Here is a 20899-nt window from a genome sequence, read left to right on the forward strand (position 1 = left end):
CGCATATACGCATATACGCAGACAAGCCTTGGCAAAGGAGGAGGAAACAATGACAACATCCACAATATTTGCGTTTTTTTAAAAATATGCTGAATTATATTTACTCGAGCCATGCATTTGTACTCCTGCCCTTGAAAGACAAGGCCATTCCTGCAATAATCAGGCAGATTTTACAACTCCAGAAGGCCAATTGAAACACTCTGGTTCAATAATGCAGAAAGTTTTTAGTAGAAGACTGCAACTTTTTCGGATTATACATTATTACTTTCCTATGTGCCGTTCAGAAAGCCGAAGATCACAATAATGACATAGAACCTTGAACCGGCCTTGCCAACGATATTATTGGACACTCGTGTGGCAGAGCCAAGATCTTGCGTATCTCTGTACTACTCACATAGGAACATCGAAAGGGAGAAAGGACTGTGCCCTGAGCCCGCGCAAGGATTGTGGTAACCGGTTAAATTATTGTTTTTTAAAGCAGAATGATCACACAAGCTGAGAACAGTAACCAGGTGCAAGATCGCGGTGTTGATTGGACAGCTTCGACGCTGCTCTGAAAGTGAGCCAGATGACAAATACATTGGTTAGGTTCTCCTGCTTAAATAACAGCAGCAGAGCAGAGTACTAGGTAGGTCAGGTCGATCACAGATTGGTGGGTAGGTCAGTCAGCTCACTGGTCGATAGGTTACCCACCTCCCAGATCACAGATGGGTTGCAGGGTTGCAAGCTCAAGATTCAGTAGATAGGTTAACCACTTCCCAGATAGGTAGTTCAAACCAGTCATATCACAGAATAAGGGGGGTGTCTACCAGATCCCGCTTAGTCAGCTTGCTGGGTCAACTAGATCACAGATTAGTGATTCGGACCGTCAAATCACAAATGGATCCATATCCAGCTCTCGGACTGGTGAATATTTCAGTCTACTCACAGACCACTGGGTGTGCCAGCCAGATCACAGACCAGTGGGTAAATTTGACATCTACCAGAACAGATGGATCAAAGATGGATGGGCAGGTCAGCCAGCTCAGATCTGGGCAAGTGGGTAAAGAGGCTCCATTTCTACGGATAAGTTACCAGATCACAAATGAGTGAGTAGATCTTCCAAATCATGGCTCCACGCCAAAGACAAATATCTAACATTTTGATTGGCCGTATGGCTAGCTCACGAATCAATGGGTTGGTCATCCACCTCACAGGTCAGTAGTTGGTCAGAGTGATCACAGACTGATTGATCACTTGGTCTGCCAGGTAACAGACAGGGCGTTCAGTCAGCCATGTCACAGATCTATGTTTAAGTACATCAGCCAGATCACGGATTGGCGGATAGGTCAGCCTTTTAAATTTTCAGTGGATTGGCCATCCACCTATCAGAAGAGTCCAAGGGCTTGGTCAGCCAGATCACAGACCATATAGGATAGGTGGACAAGTCACCAACTCACAAATTGGTTTGTCGGCTCGCAGTTAAGGAGTCCTCCAAGATAACCAATTAGCCACGACTCCAAGAATTGATGAAAACTGTCACTTCTACAATTACTACAAGGGCATTCAAAGTGCTGGCTGAGTACAGTTACAAATTACACTTCAAAGTGATTTTCCTTTGAAACGTTTCAGTTTCAAGGCAGATTCTGTGCAGAAAAATACCTGCTGCAGGGCATGTATGTAGGGGCGGCTGTCTGACAGCTGACAAGCCCGACAGTGCACTCTGAGCTGTCACTTCTCCTCTGACCCCTGACCCCTACAATCTCCCCCAGGGCATTGTCAGAGGCCGAGCCTCCGTGCTAAGCTGTGAATTCTTGACACGGACCAGAGTGGTAGAGTTTCCAGTAAGACTCTCAGATCCCTACTTTTAGCATCGCAGGTCAGGCCAGCGGGTCAGACTGCTGCAGGCTGCTGTATCCACCCAGCGGAAGCAGCGACAAGCCTTCGGATGCACAGACAAGTGCAGCCCTGGCAGGTGTCTGTCGGGCAACATGTCCTCTCGCATCCCAGCCTGTCACTCTCGAAAAAGCGGGAAGTGCTTTTCATGTGCCTTCCACACCGGCTCTTTGCCCAGGAACAAAGGAAGCTCTCAGGCGAGAGCAGTAAGTGCTATTTTGCCAGAAAATAATTGGTGCGGAGCATTAAAGCAGACTCACGCGCTAATTTATCAATCTAAATAACATGCTGTATTGTGCTGCATGCCACAATCTCTTAAAAGAATTACACAGTACGGAGCACAGGGGGTTTTAAAGCTCTCTGCTTCCTGTATCCAGTCAGCGCAACATAGTTTTATTGAAGGGGTCCATGTTTGTCCAAATATTAAAAGTTCCACTGAAACGGATCGCTCTCTCATCATGGCTCCTAACTGATGACAGGGGGACCAATATAGTCTTGTGAGCCAGATGTCAAATGTAAGTGCGGTGTCCAACGTAGGTATAGGAGGGCAGGATCCAAGCTTGATTTTAAGGATAAACACTAATCAATTAAATGATTTCTACTGAGATTCATTTTGCTTGAACATGCGCCAACATGGATACCCTGAAAATCTGACATGGCTCGGCGCTCCTGGACAGATGGTGGACACCCCTTTAGCTTGCATTGTTGTTTTTTAATTGTGATTTTATCTTCTAGCACATATGCCACCTACTTTTTACAACATCTATTTACTTGTATTTCAGATGGAAACAAGACGTCCAATGTTGGAATCCCCAGAGGGGTTTGCTTGCCCTTCCTGGATGTGACCTCACGCTCCTCCTACAAGTTCCTCCAGGGCTTTGACATGGGGACACAGGTCACGAAAGATTCAATTTCATGTGCCAGTGCTCTTTTGTCTGTCAGTGGACTTCTACAAAGAGGCGTTGAAGTGGAAACAAAGGTCAGCAGCTCCCACTGCAGCTTTTTGGGCTCTATGAAATGGGAGCTCTGCCTTACCACTGAAAAACAAGCACTGGCAAAACCAATATGCCTGGCTTGCAATTTGAGTCCTAACTTAAACCTAAAATGATAGCCTACTGCAGTGAAAACACAAAACAAAAAAAGTTTGCTTTCTGCATACAATGCATCTATGATATAACGAACGCAATGTGTGATGAACTGGTGTATTTTTGAGATATAAAATAGCTCACGTTCCGTGATGCAAGAACTAGCAGGTGGAATGATACATCAAACAGCCAACAGTATGAGGTAAGCAGGTCTTACTGCCTAGATTGAGCAAGAGCCCACTAATAGGTCTTGCATGGAGCTGTGCTGTCAAGTCAGACCTAAAACTGAAAGCAGTCCTGCTGCATGCTGCAGCTTGGGGAAGCACAAGGCAAACACGCTTGCACAGTAGGAACTGTAAGGCAAAGACAATCAGAGAAGAATAAAGCACGACGCCAGACTGATTCAGATAAAAATCACAGTTGAGAGGAGATGTGGCCTAGCAGCCAAGATGTTGCCTTTGAAATCAAAGCCTAAATTTTACCACTTGCCTCACCCAAATGGCTGCTCCGTGCGATCTTGGGCAGTTAAATATCTCCCTGTCACACAGTTCCTTTAACACAAAAATTGGGGCTGTTTTACTAAAAAGTTAAAACTGGCATTATGTGCTGCCTAGTAAACAGTAGATGTATTGGTAGGGTACTTTTATCTACTTATTTGAGTTTTAGCGCCTTTTTCCGGAGTAACAGTTTTTTTAAAAAAAAACACGTAGCCACAGTGTTACGGATATAGTAACATGTTCCAATACTCGTTAAGAAAACAATCTGGGACCCCGTTACAGATAGGACACACTTTTCCTGTTTGCGCAACGGTCCACCTTAAAGTAGGTGCGCCGGGTGCAAACAAGGAAAGTGCACCCTATTAGAAAGAATGCGCTGCCCTCAGGGCAGCTGCGAACTCATGGGGCAGCACTTTCATGTGAAATACAGAGCCGCTGCATAAAAGTTGCTCCACGTTTTCCTGTGCAGGTGGCAATCCGCCTGCACTTTAAACCCTCCCATGCTGATGACGAGCTCACCCACGGTGCTCGTGTGCTGATGACGAGCTGAGCTCGTCATGGCCCGTGGAACGATCGCACGCTGGGCTAATTCCCCTGCTGTGCTGAGCGTTCCATTAAACGGGCGTGGTCGTGACGAGCTCAGCTTGTTATGAGCACACAAGAACCGTGGCTCATGACGAGCTCGTCATGAGCACCGGGGTGCTGTGCGCGCTCCCCCTCCCCCCAGCACAGCAGGGGAATGGAGCCAGCAGCGAAGGGGTTAAAGATAGGTGAGAGAGCCCCTTACAGGCGGATGCAGTGAGTGATTGCACCGCCTGCGAGGGGAGGTCTGGGGGGCAAGGGGGTCCATGGGACCATCTTTCTCTCCTCCAGAGGGCTGCCTTTGGGCACACTGAAAGTGCGTCAACTTTTTGCAGTGCACATTTAGTGCGCCTCCTAAAGGCATGTTTGCCTCTGCGTCCACGTCGGTAATACGGCGAGGGCACACAGACAAAGAGATTCCCTCATGTGCATGGCGCCACCCCGCCTCCTCCAGACAAATGAGGGGAACCTCCTCTTTCGAGTGCAGGCGCACATGTAACGCCAGCGCTATCTCGATTATAGAAGGAGCCGCACACACGTATGCGACTCCTTATGTAATACCACATCGCCCTGGGGGCACACAAAGTATGTGCAGACGCCTGTTGCGCCCCCGGGGCACTTCTGTACTACGGGTCCTGGTTCAACATAGAGGTAGGCCCTTTCACGATAGGATGCCTTGTTTACTTACTGCCCGTTATGCCGACTGGTATGTAGGCCAGCAACGAAGGACCTCCACGTCGGTCTGACTTGGACAAGTTTCTGTACGATGCCCGGCTCACAGCGAGGGTGCCCACTGGCATTCACACGAGCAGAGTGAAAAAATATATGTTTAATGAGACCTACTCGGATTGTGCCTCGAAAGTCACAGGGGAAAAGGGGTAACCACCCTCTACAAATTGTATCCAGCTGAACATCTGTTCCGCAATATGCTACACTCTGGGTATCCGTGGAGTAAGCACGCATCTGTGCGCGCTTCTAAGCAGGAAGTGCCGATTCCCTGATCAGGTATCACCGCGCCGAAGCATCCAAGCACCAGTAGATCTGCAATGCAAGCTCAACTGGGCACCTGGGGCCTTCTTAACACAGTCTGTTCTCACCAATTTCTAATTTGTTATCCAATGTATTCTTAATTCATTTCCTATAGGTGTTGCAATGGGAATTCAAATATGATGTTATGAGTTGGAGGAAAGTTCCTGTTCTGCCTGTGAGCATCACTGACTTAGACCCTCCGATGAGGTGTTCTTTAATAACCTCATGTGCTGATCAGCTCTCAGTTGCACATTCGGCAGGCGATGGATCAGAGCGTAAGTCCCTTTATTGATATGCCTGCCCATCCTCCGTCCATTCTTCATGACAATGTCCTTCCACGGGAGCTATCGAGTTCCATCACCTTTGACACAACAGCGCACTAAGGGAGAGCATTAAAGGAAAATCCATAGTTATTAAATTGAAGGCTATTAGTTAGGAGGCGTCCCTCTCACTTGTGAGTCAATGCTCCGCAAGAAATGCATGTTCGACATCTTCACTGCCTTGAAGACCAGCCTCGTCCGAGAAGGCGCTGGTAACACGGAGGATGAGACAAGGATTCTCGCCATCCAGCGACACTCATGAAAACAACCTCTGATGGCAGGGACATTGCAAAGGGAGCTGCCCCTTGGTAACACTATCAGTGGGATTCAAACCGGGGTGTGATTTGGGGTTTAAGCCGGTGACCTGGACCTAATATCTAATCTACTGTACGTGGGCTCAACCTACTGAGGCTGGTGACCAGGAGGCAGATTTTGGAGCCGGTGACCTAAGTTCTAGTCTTTCTTGTGTGACTCGCTGTGTGATTCTAGACAAATCACTTAATTCCCCCGTGCATCAGTTCCTTTAGGTGCCCAAGGCTGAAGAGCCCAGGATTGATTAAGTGCGGTGAAAAGAGGCTACATTGAGCTGTATTGGCGTGGCTATTATTTTATAGCACACTTCCAGGATGGATGGTCTGTACCCTCTGCCATCCTGGCGGCTGAATGCTTGAATTAACATTATGATGGAAGTGCTATGTTGGGGCAGTAGTGATCAAGGCCACTTTACCCAATGGCACCACGGCCTGTGCACATAAAGTTGTAAAATTGACTATGCCATCAGATGCCTAGCAAGGGTGCCCTGAGCTGAGCAAGCAAGAACAAAATGGTCTTTAGTTGGGTGGTAATAGTCATTATTCGGGTACAGTAGGCCCCTCATACCTCTGTACCACTGCACATATTACAGCTATGCCCCTAAATGGCACACTGCTGAGCCGATGAACACCTGCATGTACAGTGTGTGCTGCAACACACTGGAGGAGCAGGCGACATGTGACGCCAAGCATGCCAAAATGAAACACGTTGCATTCAGAGCACCTCGCCTTTGTACCTACCGGAGCAGGGCACATGTCCCATAAAAAGAAGTGGGAGGACGCAGACGTCACGACAGGAAGTGACGCCACGAAAGGTGGCTTGCACTCAGTTGCAATTTATAGTTATCGAGCTCCCGGTAAAGTAAGTTCGGGAACGCCGTCCACCCGCGTGGTACCCCGACTCGAGCCCTGTACCGGAGTCTGTCGTCGATAACACCTGGAGGTACCATTTCAAGATGGCGGACAGGTGGTTGCCCTGGAGGGAACCCCGCTCATGGACTCAAGGCTTAGCCTCCCAAACACGTGAAAGAGAAGCCACATTGTCAAGTTAAACGTGCCCTACAAACCAGTACAAAGGGAGTCTCTGCGGTGCTACATAATCAGAAATAATTGAATAAAAAGTACAAAAAATCTTTAATCTGGCTCGGGCCACCGTCAAGCCTCGATTCCATCCCAGGAAGAGGACCTCCCGAGGGTGATCAAACGCGTCCCATTGGGGTGGAGATAATGAATGCTGCCCTTCCGGCAGCTGGCCTCTCGAGCGAGAATGTCCTTTCTGGAGGCAAGGCCAACCACCCACAATGCACCGCAAGCCGGCTAATGCTAATTTAGAAGGCCGTTTCCTTCAGAAGACCTTGTTTCGAATGCAATTACCGTGCCATGGCGCCGAGGTTCACCGGGCCAGCGCGCTCGGCCTCTCCCAGTGTATTTACATAAAATTATCTCTCGAGGTAAGGCCGGGTGGTCCCCGCGTCCGCCGGGCCCGGCCAGCACAGGCTGCACTTTCGGTAATTGAGCAAAATTGAATTTCTCCCTTAGCTGAAATCACATCTTTCCAATTGAATTGACAAGTTAACAGATTTCACCCAGAACGTCCCCGTTTATTCAGGCATGGGGGGGAGGGGGTGTGCGGCACAGACACAGAGAAGCTCATTACTGGGATGGGATCAGAGGAGGGGAGGGGGGGGGAGTGAGGCCAGGCTCCCGCAGACAGACAGAAACAAGTGTCATGTTTCCACCCACAGACGTCCGGGAGCAGGCCTGGACGACACAGGCAGGCAGCTGCGATGTAGAGCGTGCAATCCAGGCCGGGAGAGGCGGCTGCCTGCACCGAGGGGGCTGCGTGGTAATCCGCGGAGCTTGAACAAGGTGTGCGGCCGGTGCAGCAGCGCCCACGCAAATGCTTGAAAGAGTTTTCAATCAGAACGAACAGTGAAGGGCGTCTTCAATGTGTTTCTCCTGGCAGCATTTCTGTATTTTCAAAGAAACACTGTCAAATATCCATTAGGCCGCTCTTTAGATGTGGTGATTGACTAGCACCGCCACTCGAAAACACGTTCCAGCAGCACTCAAGTGAAAATTGGTGTGGTGGTGTACCCCAACATAATGGGCTGCCGTAGCAGACATTCGCTTGGGCTATCCATGCCAGAGGCCAGACTGTGTTCTCAAATCACCTTTTGAGCCACTGGGACCACAGGTGGTTGTGCTGCGTCTTCGGCACGCCAGTTTTGTAAAGCGGCCGTCCAGTACAGGGGGGAAAAACACTTTTTCGCTAGTCGTGCACCGCTAGCAATCACAAGGGCCACTGGAATTATGCGATTGTGCAGTGGTTTTTCACATAATTATACATTTGACGCATTTGCCACATTAGCCACCATCTGCCACATAAATTGGGGATTGTACCAAAAAAATAGTTTCTATCTTAAACAGTCCAAAAGTTACTAAAAAGGCAGTGACGCATGTTGCACAATGGAAGGCCCTTTGCAAAGCCAGACATGTCACCTTTCTGTTGTTTATTGCTATATTTGGGTATTAAACTGGTACTATTGACATGCAACCGATACCCACACAGTGCTACCAAGTTTAAAAACGATGAAATTATGAAGTAATACCATTACAGAATCTGCTGTGCTATACCGCATACATTGCCATTTCTTGCCACATAATTTACTCAATCCTGCTGCATAATTTGGCTCTCTACTGCCACATAATTCCACTGGCCCTGACAATCGCCGACAGGCGTTCTGGAATGTTGCTTCATTTGGGGTCTGCTTGGGTTTGAGATGCATTGTGACATCTTTCACCGGATGGCCCCTTTAAGATATGGTGACCAGTGACTACTCATTCGATTAGAGCGCGTGCATTACAAGCCTTTGACAATACGGGTTATTGCCATTGGGCAGGGCTGGGTCGCGAGCTAAAAGCAGCCCTGGAAAAAGCTTCGATACAGACTCCACAGGGCATGGTGAGTGGACTTCATCCTTCCTAGAGAGGCGTCAAAGCCACCGCTGCACAAAACCAGAACTAACAATTCATTTTTCATCAAAATGTATCTTATTTTTTGGTTGGATCGGCCAATTTTCGAGGCCAGAAGCTGCCCTAAGAAACATTACAAAATATGGAAGAGGTGGGCAGACTACAGAGCCATATGGCTGGAACCACCAGCGCTGCCAAGAGACACTGAAGGACTGTTGTAGCGGGGCTATAGGGGTGTCATGGCATACGCAGCACTATGTATGTAATCCATTATTTCTTTACAGGATGTAGATGACATTGTGCCGGGGGGGGGGGGGGGGGGGGGGGGTCCGGGTTGGGGGAAGAGTAGTGGTGGGAGGGTGGTGTAGATAGGTCGGGAGTTGAGGGTTTTGTTTTACGCTAAAATATGGATTGCTGTTTCTGATGACAATTACTTGCTTGCAGCCCCTTCGGGTTACGGTGTGCTGCCGACTACTGTCTATGTGCGATCTATCAATAAAAAGAGTTTTGAAAAAAAAAAAGTATCATATTTCTAGGCTAACCAGCACAGGTTTTACAGGCAGCTCCGAAGAGACACTTGTGAGCAACCTGAATACACCTGGAGTCCTGAACTTACTGGGAGCCTTCTTTCACTGCAGCATTACGTCATATAGGCCTTAAAAAAAGTGTGCACTGTTCCCCTTGGCTTGGTGTGCGGAAGACATTTTAACCCTATTAGTTGTGGCATCCGTCTCATTACTGCTCCAAGTTTTCCTGGTGTCCAGTAAGGTGGGCAGGCCCAGACCCAGGTAGACGTAAGCACTTTGCGGGGGCTCGGACTATGTACATTTGATTTGGCTTCAATCTCACAGAGCCGGCCGTGCCCCCCTCGGTTGACCTTGTTGCTCACTCACACCGCTTGGCCTGACGGTACTCTCCGAAGGATGCTGCCATTTTACAGCGCAGTATAAAACAGGTGCCATTAACAGACCAAACACAAGGAGATGATGGACGGAGCGCTGAAACTTTTCAGACACTCACCCCCAGTCACAGATCTGGGTTGAATCCATTATCGTTCTTTCGCTCACTTTTCCACCTCAGTTCAGACCCAGCCATATGCAAATCAGTCTTGACCCTGTGCCTCCTGGGAACAGTCCAGCCCATACTGCCAAGCCAGGTCTTCCCTGAACTGGAAACGAGCATCTTGGAACCGTTTTCGGAGTAACACCCGTCATCAGCCAGGCTAGCTTGAATCCAGGGGCAAAGTGAGCAAGGGGCCCACGTCTGGGCATACAGGGCCAACTATGACAACTGACTAACCATAACATATAATAAGTACAGCACTTAGAAATGCCATCACTGCAGCATGAAGCGCTATAGAGAACTGTTATAATGGAACAGCTTAAAATTATCCAAGTAGTTGTCCCCAGCTTTTTAAAATCACTATTTACATAGATTATAGAGATGAGTATTAACTTTGATTTGTAAATAGTGTTCTTGGTGAGGAGACAACATTGATCTAATCAACTTTTTGAATTTAAAGGCTTTTTATGGAAAGGATTGTTTTTATTGAAATTACGGTTTTAACTTATTGTTCTAGGATGTTATAGTTTATATACAAGACAGTCACGGGTGGAATGCTTGAATACATTTTAGTCCACTGGTAATCTAACTAAATATTTGAGATGTTACTGATACAATAAAAAGCTCAGCTGCGCCTTAGAGCTGGGTCAAGGCTACGTCAAACATATCAAATAAAATAAAACCTGTTCGAAGAGCCCTGCGGTGTCGCGCTCACCGCCCACCCTCCCAAGGGCTAGGCTTGGTTTCTATCCATCACCACCTTCTTATGCGTCATCCGAAGGGATCCCAGCACAGCATGCCTCTGAGATGCTTAGCAGCGAAAAGCACACACATGCACTCAGAGGGAGGCAGGGCATACCGTAGGAGGCTAGAATTACAGACCCATGTATCACCGACCACAGAAGGTTCAGTCAGGATCAAGTCACAGACCGACATAGCGTCGAGAGTATTGCGCTCCCACGGACCCTTTTTGGACCTCCCCGCTGGGAGCGCATCCAATACATGTCAGATAACAGACCCTGCCCTCCACATATCGAAATCTGATAGGGGTGCCTAGCAGTCACAGGATAGTGCCGCCACACAAGTTCTCAAAGCGTATCCAAGCGGAGATGAACACAAAGGGATCCGCTCTCGCAAGAGCCAAGTTTATAAAAACAGACGAGATGGGGCCCATCAGTTACACTGTTTGCAGAAGTGGTAACCCGAGTTAGAATCACGGCTTCACCATTTGGTCACACTGTGTGATCTTGGGCTAACCTCTATTTCCTTATGGTTCATTTTTAGCCACACAATTGAGCACTATTATAACAAACACTGGCAAAGTTCTGACTAAAATATTTTTTTAATCCTAATGCAGTGAAGCTGCCAGGCAAACAATTGATTTCTGTATACAAAGCATTTATGAGATAAAGAATTTAATGTGTGATGCTTCAGTGTACTTCTGAGATTTACAACAGTCCCTCGTGCATTGCAATGGCAGCATTCCATAGGAGGTGGAATGATAATGAAACAGCATGAGGTGGGAGAAAAATACTCCTCTGGGCGGAGCCGAGGCTGACCCCAGTATATTTCAAAGAACTGGTAACAATAGGCCACAAGACAGCAGCGTTCTGAAGCCAGATCTAAAAAGGAAACCTACCAGTATGAAGTGATTCATTAAAGCTAGACCTTCCTGGGGTCCTGTTCAGCCTGCAGAGGGCAGCGAAGCAGAGGCAGCCAGACCCACAGCAAACAGCGGGAGAGCTGCTAGCTTGAAAAATCAATAGACAGGATGAATAGGAAGCAGCCAAGTGTTTACAATCTGTTCATCAAAAGGACCTGGCAGACCTTCGTGGGCATTCAGAAATTAATTTAGCCTCATCAACGCTGATTTCAATGCAAGCAGGTTCCTTCCTCCCAGCACACGTGAACAGTATGTCACTGTTGGTATTTCGCAAGCGCCAGGGCCTTTTACCTCATCCAAGAAAGCAATTTATCCATTGCTCCTTAGTTGCCTCTCTTGCGTTGATGAGGTGGCTTGTCACCTCTGCTTCCTCTGACAGAGTGTTTGAGTAACTCCAGAATACTTTATTTCCAAGGTGAGCCAGTGTCGAGCTCCATCTGTTCGTTCTTCATCGAGACTGCCCCTGGTGCCATTCTGTGTGGGATGAGCTCTGCAGCCAGTAGGACCTCTGGGTCAGTGCTTAATTTGAGCCAGTGGTTTCCGGTGCTCAGCACCAGCACTTAATTGTCAAAACAGCAATAAGGACAGTCTGCCACATGGTGGCGCCGCTCATCTATTAGAGATGAGCAAAGCAACGGTTGTTTATGAATACAACATACATTAACAATTACTTATACCTGCTTCCCCAGCCTTTCCTTTAGCTTTGGGGAATTGGAATAATTTGAACTGTTGCACTTGCAGACGGGAGAAATGGTTAGTAGTTGTTTTGGCAGCGACGACCACTGTGGTGGGTGGTGCAAGCTGCAGTGGCCTCCTGATCATGGCCTGGCACTTTACAAATTAAGCACTGCTCTGGGTAGGTAAGCCGGGGTCTACCAGCAACTACAGGTATATGCGTTTCATGCTTCACCCACTAGGTACAAGTGCAGCAGGTTTAATATAAGCAATATTGACTGCTGCCAAGGGCTACTGTGCTCATTAACCCCTTCTGTGCTCATGACGGAGCCGCTCCGTCACGAGCCTCAGTTGAGCTGTGCTCATGACGGAGCGGTTCCGTCATGGCCTGCGCGGCGCGATTCAGCGCCTGCGCTGGACGTTCCATTGAGCGGGCGGGGCCATGACGGAACCGCTCCGTCATGAGCACAGCTCAACCGCGGCTCGTGAGGGAGCGGCTCCGCCACGAGCATGCGAGCACCGCTCGCCCCCCCGCCCCCTTAGCGCTGCGGCGGAATTCCCGCCGCAGCGAAGGGGTTAAATGCCCTCTGCCCAAGTTGTAGAAAGAGTGTGTTTAACAACCGTGTATAACGTTGATACAACGTAGCACCCTTAAGCCCAGAGTGTCAACACAATATGGGGAAACAACAGATCGAGGAAGCATTGAAATATTGGAGAAATAGCCCTTACCAGCCATTAATTATCTCCCACAAGTCTGTGGCCTTTCCACGCACACCCAGGGTTCTACTAAGAAGATTAAATCTCGGGAGCGTGACATAGGGCCAATAACGATTGATATAGACCTTCTACTTCAACATTCAAAAGTTTGTCTTTTTGTTTCTCGCTGTTCAATTTAGAACATCTGACCCCCAAGCCTAGAAATGAATGGTCACGTGGTGCAGTGCGGTGCAGGGGGTCATAGAGACTAGAAAGTAAGAGGCAGCTGGTTTTCCCAACTCACATATGTCAGTATGTGATAGAAAAGAAAAAGGAGGATCGGTAAAATACAATATTAGCCCAAGGTCACATCATTTGATAAATGGGGGAAGCTGTGATTCGAGGTTTTCTGGTTTTACTTTTTACAAACCTGCCACTAAATGGGTAGATATATTTGCCTTTCCTTTTTAACTTAAATTTAAATCAGTTGCTTTTACCGCTTTCTACATGAGGTTAGAGTGAGGTTGGCAGGAGGGAGCCGTATGAAAGCTCGGCTTATTAAGGGGTCGAAGCTCTAACTTCCTAAAGCAGAGCAGGAGCCAGGCTTGAGCTTTCAGTGGCCCGCCCACCTCTATTTTTTCACGCAGAGTTAACGAGGCTCCACCCCGTAGACTTACAAGGCATTTTACCCACAGATATTCTCAGGTATTTTTTCCTTGCACCCTGGTTACCTGCGGCGGCGGTTTCCAAAATGCTGGCTTCTGTGCCCATTACTTCTCCAAAAGATTTCCCAATATTCATATTTTAAAAGATAGGGTTATGACCATCAGAGCAGGAAGCAGAGACACAGCAGAGGTTTAGTGATATAAACTGCAAATGGCAGTAAAAAGTTACTGGAAAACCCTGGATCTGGTGTAACAGGGCCAGGTAATAACGTGTCTCGTTGTGCGACTTTGACGCATAGTTAATTGACTTTCTTATGGCCAATAATATCACCAACTTCTAATCACTATTTTTCAAATTAATCTACAATTTTAAAATGTTTTTTGGGGCATTGTACTCCAAACTTTACATTCTAATATTGATGGAACAACTAATCTAGACAAAAATGTGAGACAGCCTTTCGACAAGGTGAGCCGATGGCAAAGGTGGAGTAGCCTTTCCTCTAGTAAATTATCAAGGAATCAGTAACTTAGACATCAGACCTACTTATTAAGCCTTTGTGAGCAAACTGGACTTGAAAAAGAATGCTCATGTTCTCAGTGCTTAATTCGATCCAGTGGTTTCAGGTGCTCGGCACTGGTACTTAATTGTCAAAACCAGCACTTATGACAATCTGCCACATGGTGGCGCAGTCGGTCTAATTTAGAGACGAGCACAGCAACGGTTTATTATTCATATAATATAGATAAAAATTATCATAAGGCCTGCCGCCCAAGCCATTCTTATAGCTTTGGGGGCCTGGAATAGTCTGAAATGTCACACTTGCGGGAGTGTGCTGGTTAGTAGTTCGGTTGTTACTGCCATTGGTAGCGCTGGTAGGGGCAATGGGTGGTGCAAGCTGCAGTGGCCTCCTGACGAGGGCCCTGGCAGTAATTTTTTTTGAAAATTAAGCTCTGCATGTTCCTATGAAGTTCCATACAATTATTTAAGCGTCAACGCATGATTTTCAGGTAGTCTGTCTACATACACCACTTCTCATGTGAGCGTGTGGTTTTTAACGTGGCAGCACGGATACGTTCATTGTCATTATGCAATGTTAATACAAAACGTAATAATCGGTTTTGACCAATTTTTTTTATAACAAACTTTAAGTTCTTCCTGAGGCACCTGATGCTATGGTGGTTAAAATGATCCACTAAAGTTAATTGTGAAAGTGGTGGTTACAATTCAGGTAATCTGGTGCCAGAGCTGATTAGTGAACCAATAGCTCACATCCCCATCTACACTTGGAGACATTATTACAAGCTCTCTTTCCCCTTCTTGGCCATTCATGGCCACCTGGGGAACGGCAACGTTTGGCCTCCCGAAAACGCCAGTTCACCCCCCTAAGCCACGGACAGCATGGCCTAGACATTTATCTAAATGGGGATACGCTAAAAATCTGGCATGGATCCGGCCCTCCGGGACTGACTTTGGCGAAACCTGGTCTAGGATACAGAAATAACCAAGGTAGCCCCCCATAGATGCAGTTTTCAGTCTTCCGAAAATGGCTTTTTATTCTGAGTGTCACCTGCACCGAGCTCACCTCTGTCTATGTCTCGTTAGAGCCCCAGATAGCAGCGAGTAACAAGCGCGACAATTAACAAGAGGCTGGCTCCTGAGAACATACAGATTGTTGTATTTGCGGGACTATCGGAGCGCATCATTGCTCATTACAATAATGTAAAGCCTTTAGATGCCCTGAGGAAGCTCTGAGTACATAGAGCATCTCCCGCGAACAAAAGCCTCGCCGACGCGCGAGGGGATGCGCTTTCAAAAGTTGCTTCCAAGCTGGTGTTAGAGGAAACTATGGTGTGTCAATAGGGGTTTCAATGTTCATTTTAAATGAACTAACATTTTGAGGTCACCGTAGGTGAAACCATTTGCCAGTACCCTTTAGGATTGTAAGATTGTGCAAATAGTGGCCCCATCTTTGAAGACGTGATATTTTGGAGTCCTTCTGAATTTTTACCCCTAGTTAGTCCTATTTACTCCACTTGTGGCCCAGTTCTGCCTGCAGCCAGCGCTGTTCAAGAAAATGTGAACATTTGATTTTCCCCATGAATTTGCTTCCTTGGAGAATAGTGCCGTTGCCATGCCAACCTGATCTGACAGAGCTCCAGGCTTCTTCACACAAAGATTTTCGGACAGCTGAAATTTTGGAACAAGGCAACAGACATAAGGATGAAGTCACATCGTAACACAATTAACGGGAATGTCCCAAGTTTACCTTAAACCAACCGAAAAAAGTGTTGGCTGATTCTCATTAACAGTGGTGGGCGCTAAACTCAGGGTCTGGCACGGTATGCATGTGCTCTCACCAGGCCTCTTTCTACCTGGGCAAAGTCCTGTGTCTTTTACATTGCATCAGACATTTATTCAAGGAGCATGTAAAGAAGATGTCCCAGAAAGGCTTGGATCCAGTTCATCCTTCTCGAGGTAACTCATTCTGGTTGAGCTCCCAGACACCACCGAAAGAGCACCCATAAATGTCGAAATTACAAGATGTGGCCCACTTGACCATGACTCGAGGTAAAATGGAACACATCACCCTTCCAGGATGCAGGCTCTTCAATCCACGCTGTGTGATGTACAAAGACCCGAACACAAATAAACAAGACAACTTAGCAAGCAAGCCCAAAATCCCATTGGCAACTATACACAGCCAATTTTTTTCCTTGCCAGACTTCAGATGCAAAAAACACACAAGTATACAAAGAACTCACACAGAATCTGGCATTCTCTTCAAATTGGGTACGCCTGAGGAGCATTCGGCGTCTAGGTCTCAAATTCTACCAACCCTGCTAGAGCGATCCAATGTCCCACCTCTTTCTTGTCCGCCTTCCGCTCCTAGTCTGCGGTGCCCTGCTCCCTCCACCAAGGTATGCTCTAAAACCCTTTTCTCCATCTACGTAAAAATTCCTGTATACAATATGTAACCCAGCATGCTGAATGCGCAAATACATACGTGATACCTAATCCTGTAGCTATCAACAGAGCTCCTATCAGAATTGAGAGCTGGATTTGTGCTGCCCTACTGCAATAATTTGAAGATACCTGTAATAATCCAGATATCCTGGAAATGAAAATCGTGGCTATGCGAGGCCTCTCCTGGCTGGGGGACCATTTTCTGTAACTACGATGTATGTATCGTGCATCTGGGTGGAAACTAACAGACCTTCTAGGACCTGGATAGAGCAGCTTTAAAGATTTGCCTTTTTTGAAGAAAAAAAACCTCTGTTTTATGGCTGAACTTGAACAGAGGAAGTACCTGCTCTCTCAAGTATGCCTGTTTGGTTTTATTACAAAAGGAATGCCTGCAAAAGAGTTTTAAAATCTCGCTCTATGAAAAAGGCTCTTAATAGAACTAATGTGACAAAGTACTATTATGTGGCATTGCAAGAGCTACTGGCTGCAGAAGGTAAATATCAGAAATTATGGTATGTCGATGTATTTCCATAAAAATAGTGCAGCACTAGAAATACATGTTCGTGAAGGTCAAGAAAAATTAAGGTCTACCAAGGCAAGCGTATCCAAGTAGAACAAGGTCTCTATCGTGTTTCGCTAACAACACCGTGCGACACGGGAAAGCGTGAACGAAGTCATATTAATAGGATAGCTCAGAAACATCTCTCTATGGAATAACATCCCAGTCTTCGGATGATTTACCACTGGAAAGTCCTTCAGTGACACCAAGCAGGTCATAAAAATTCATACATTTCTGCGGATCTCCATTTCCCGCGTGCTGGCACTTGGGACTACCGATACCGACTTAGCCCCTGTCTCCTATGCCCTTCTGCCAGTCCCTATTAGAATTTCCTGGTGTACAATGCGAGGCTCACAAATGCGCTGCGAAGGTTTAATATCGGACAGGCGTACGGCACAGGGCTATCTCTAAACATTAACTTACCCGCCATCGAAGGGGTTGTCGCCTGGAATGACGTGTGTGCTGTCCTTGCCGACGAGGAATTTGATCCTGTTGTAGAAGGAGTGCAGGTTCTGCTGAGACACGGGTGCTTGGGTCTCCTGTATGATGTCCAGGGGGTCCGGCGAGCCCAGGCACAGGTGGTTGATGTGGCAGAGGGGTTGCAGGCAGCAATCTGGATCCATGCAGTCCACCAAGCCATCTGCGGAGGGACAAAGAGGAGGCATTTATCGTAAGATTAAATTGTGGTCAGTGAAGGATTCAACACACAGCATCACCTTTCAATGAATTGTGGTCCTTCTTTCCCCAGAGTCCGAAATCAATGACTGTCTAAAGAATTAACCAGGGGCGGCCTTAGGCATGTGCAAGCTGTGCACCTGCACAGGGCCACCAAACCCCAGGGGCTTCCACGCCAATAAATATCCTTAATATAATAATCCTCTGAGGATGGATACATATTTGCGTGGCAGCTCCTGGCAGGGATTTGGCAGCCTCCGGCTATGTTCCACTTCCAAACACCCTGACCCCCCCCCACTCTTCCGGGGCCCCGGCCGGACCCCCTCTTCCGGGGCCCCCTACCTACGCTCCCTGCCCAGGGCCACCATGAGCCTAGAGCCACCCCTGAATTAACTAAACTCAGCTAACGCCACCAGGTCAACGAGCACACTTGTACTTGACGAGGACCAGTTGACCCACTTCATAGTTGTTCAGATCTGACCATTAGATAGTTTGTTGCATTTTGTGTGTGATGTGGAAGGTTCATGAAGACAGGTTTGGAATGTTCACCTGGAATACATAGGCTGTAACATTTGATTTTCAAAGTTAGGAAACAGGAGCGGTCTTCCAGATATAGACAACATACAGTCAAAACCATGAGCTGATGTGTGAAGCCATTGCCATCCACTTCTAAGCAGACCAGTTGTGCCCAGACTAGGTGTAGATTCCAGTGATTAGGGGCCGCTATAAGGCACAGTGCACCAGGAGCTCCCTTTTGATACTACTGTATTGCAGATGGGTTTGCCGATGCCTGTGTGGCCCCTTCTGTAATACTTAGAGCGTTGCCGTACAACTAATGTCTGCTACCTTCAGAGGGCCTACAAATGAGGATCACTTTGCCTCTGCGCCTGCTCCCTATTACGAATCCAGGCACAGAGGTCAGCAGGGCCTTAACAGGTGCATTGACAGTGTGCCACAAAAAGGTGGGGCATTGTTAGTACACCTTCTACGGGTAGCATCCCTTGGGGGTGAAATGGGTTCCCATAGACCCCCGTCCCAGATATCCACCTGCAGGTGGGTGCAGTCACTCACTTTATCCGACGGCAGAGGGTCTCTCTTCCCCTCTTTAAAGTGTAGGTGGCTATCACCTGCACTGTGAAACACTGTGCGACTTCTAAGCACTCTGTATGGATAGCGGAGGGTGGCCGGAACACACTAGCCTTCTTCAAAGCAGCAACTACAGAGCTGCATGCTACATGGACTCTGTGGAAACAGCATCTCCATGTCCCAAAATAAAAATAAAAAAATCTCTAAAATGTAAACTGTTTTTAAGGCTATTATTATTGAACTGTGCGGCTGGTGACTTTGATGGGTTAATAATGAATGAATAGCACAGTCAATCATACTAAATATAAGTGCACTACCACAATCTGTGGTCCTGCTCACCTGTGGACATGTTCGCACACAGCATCCTCCCACCGCTGACCCTTTTTGAGGCATGTGTCTATCGAAGCCTTGCACTCGAGTGTGTGCAATGGCCTCTTCCCGCATCCTTTTTCCTTAACCCCTTCGATGCGTGTGACAAGGTCAACTCGTCATGGGCGTTACCTGCGCTGTGCGTGTGACGAGTTGACCTTGTCACGTAACGCGGGATTTTCGAAATCGCCGCGCTCAGCGGGAAAACCGCTAGCGCGCATGCGGTTAATGAAAAGGGTGATTTTCTGAATCTGCTACTAGCATCACTCCGATGCAAGAGGCCACGCGGTGGCCTATTCGCTCTTCTGCTTCGCTGCACAGTATGTGTCCAGAAGAAACCATACTGTAGAACCTTTGCTATAAAACTGGATCTTTTTCGTTGTTTGAGTGCAAATCGTAAAAATAAAGAAGTGTGAAAGCTTCCACACATTATAAAGCACTTTATATGATTGCTGCCTCCGTGCATTGCATTTCGCCAATACTTTTGGGGGTGTTTCTCGGTTTTTTTCAGTAAAAAATAATGAGATCAAATGACCAATTCTTTTTAAATTTAGGACATCAAAAATTTCTGCTTCGAACTCTGAAGCATAATTTTAGCTAATTAAGGACGAAAGGCCCAATTTAGACTTTAGGTGTTATTTATCATATTTGATAAATAAAAGTACACCGGCTTCCGTTATTTATTCGGTGCAACAAATAACACCCATTACAAGTTAATCGGAAATAACATGCAGATTTTGGGGTTTAATGCACATAAATATGCAAGATACGGTAAATACCGTATGCTTTTCCCCGGTTAAATTTTGACAGGTTTGAGCTGCTGAAATTTAAGGAAGGTTGCGTTTTGTAACATATCCAATATATATCAGATGCGATAACCACCTTCAAACTCGTAATTTCGACCCGTGTAAACAGGGATTTACATACAGGTTGTAATTAACCGACCCACTCGTAATGTAAATGCCATTTGTAAAGCGCACAGCTACCTCCAACGGAGGTGTCCCGGCGCTGTTCGTATAACGCTTAGGAACCCTTCCTGGTTTTTCCCTGTGGAATGTCCACTCTTGGGCACCCCCAAGGTGAAGCCAGGCATCCCAGCGCTGTTGGGGCCCTTGTGGAGATTAAACAAGCTATTGCCCAGAGTTGCAGAGCGGGACCCATGATTAGAATAGGCACCGAGGCGAGATTTATCAGGTCTGAGGAAATTGAGCCCTAGACCCGCTGAGGCGGGTATTGAACCCTGGTCCCGGACCAGACCTCTGCATCAGGGTTTGCCGCTCTAACCATTGAGCCACACTTCTCCACCCTAAGTAAAGTTTCATCCTCAAGCGCGTACACTGACCAATAGACAAACACAGCCGTCTTCGACGGCGTCACTTGAATGTCAATATCGGTGGCATTGTGTCTTTGTGGCTCCGAAAACGTTAATCTGGATTGGTATTCTATGTGAAATACAGTCCAACAGGCGATGAGAGATGTGACGTCTCTCCTCGTATTCCGCAAAGGTCTAAAGACTTGGCTGTTCTAATCTGGCTTCTGTGCCGTCCCTCTCTGTTGCCCTACCCTTGTCTGGTACCCTGGGGTAGCTGTGCTCATTACACATTTCGGAACAATAATGTTGACAAGTTTATAGATTTCACCACCAGCACATTGGGCCATATGTATCATCATCACCATTTGCGATTTCGAAATAGCGATTTTTAAGGAATCGCTATTTAGAAATCTCACAATTATATGTATGTAGAAAATAACTATTTTTCAGCGATTTCCAATTATTCCTTATTTGCGAATTCGCAAATAAGGAATAAT

At 47.1% G+C, this 20899-nt stretch overlaps 1 protein-coding gene across 1 annotated transcript in view; it reads right to left on the reverse strand.

Annotated features, from left to right (window-relative positions):
- Window positions 1-20899, reverse strand: part of TENM4 (teneurin transmembrane protein 4) — a 1632468-nt gene that overhangs the window by 109985 nt on the left and 1501584 nt on the right. Inside the window, exon 21 of the mRNA XM_086933907.1 lies at window positions 17384-17600. Coding sequence (XP_086790033.1) covers window positions 17384-17600 — 217 coding nt within the window. The remainder of the gene's footprint in view (window positions 1-17383; window positions 17601-20899) is intronic.

The sequence above is a fragment of the Lissotriton vulgaris genome, chromosome 8 (genome assembly GCF_964263255.1).
Source record: "Lissotriton vulgaris chromosome 8, aLisVul1.2, whole genome shotgun sequence".
Lineage (NCBI taxonomy): Eukaryota > Metazoa > Chordata > Amphibia > Caudata > Salamandridae > Lissotriton > Lissotriton vulgaris.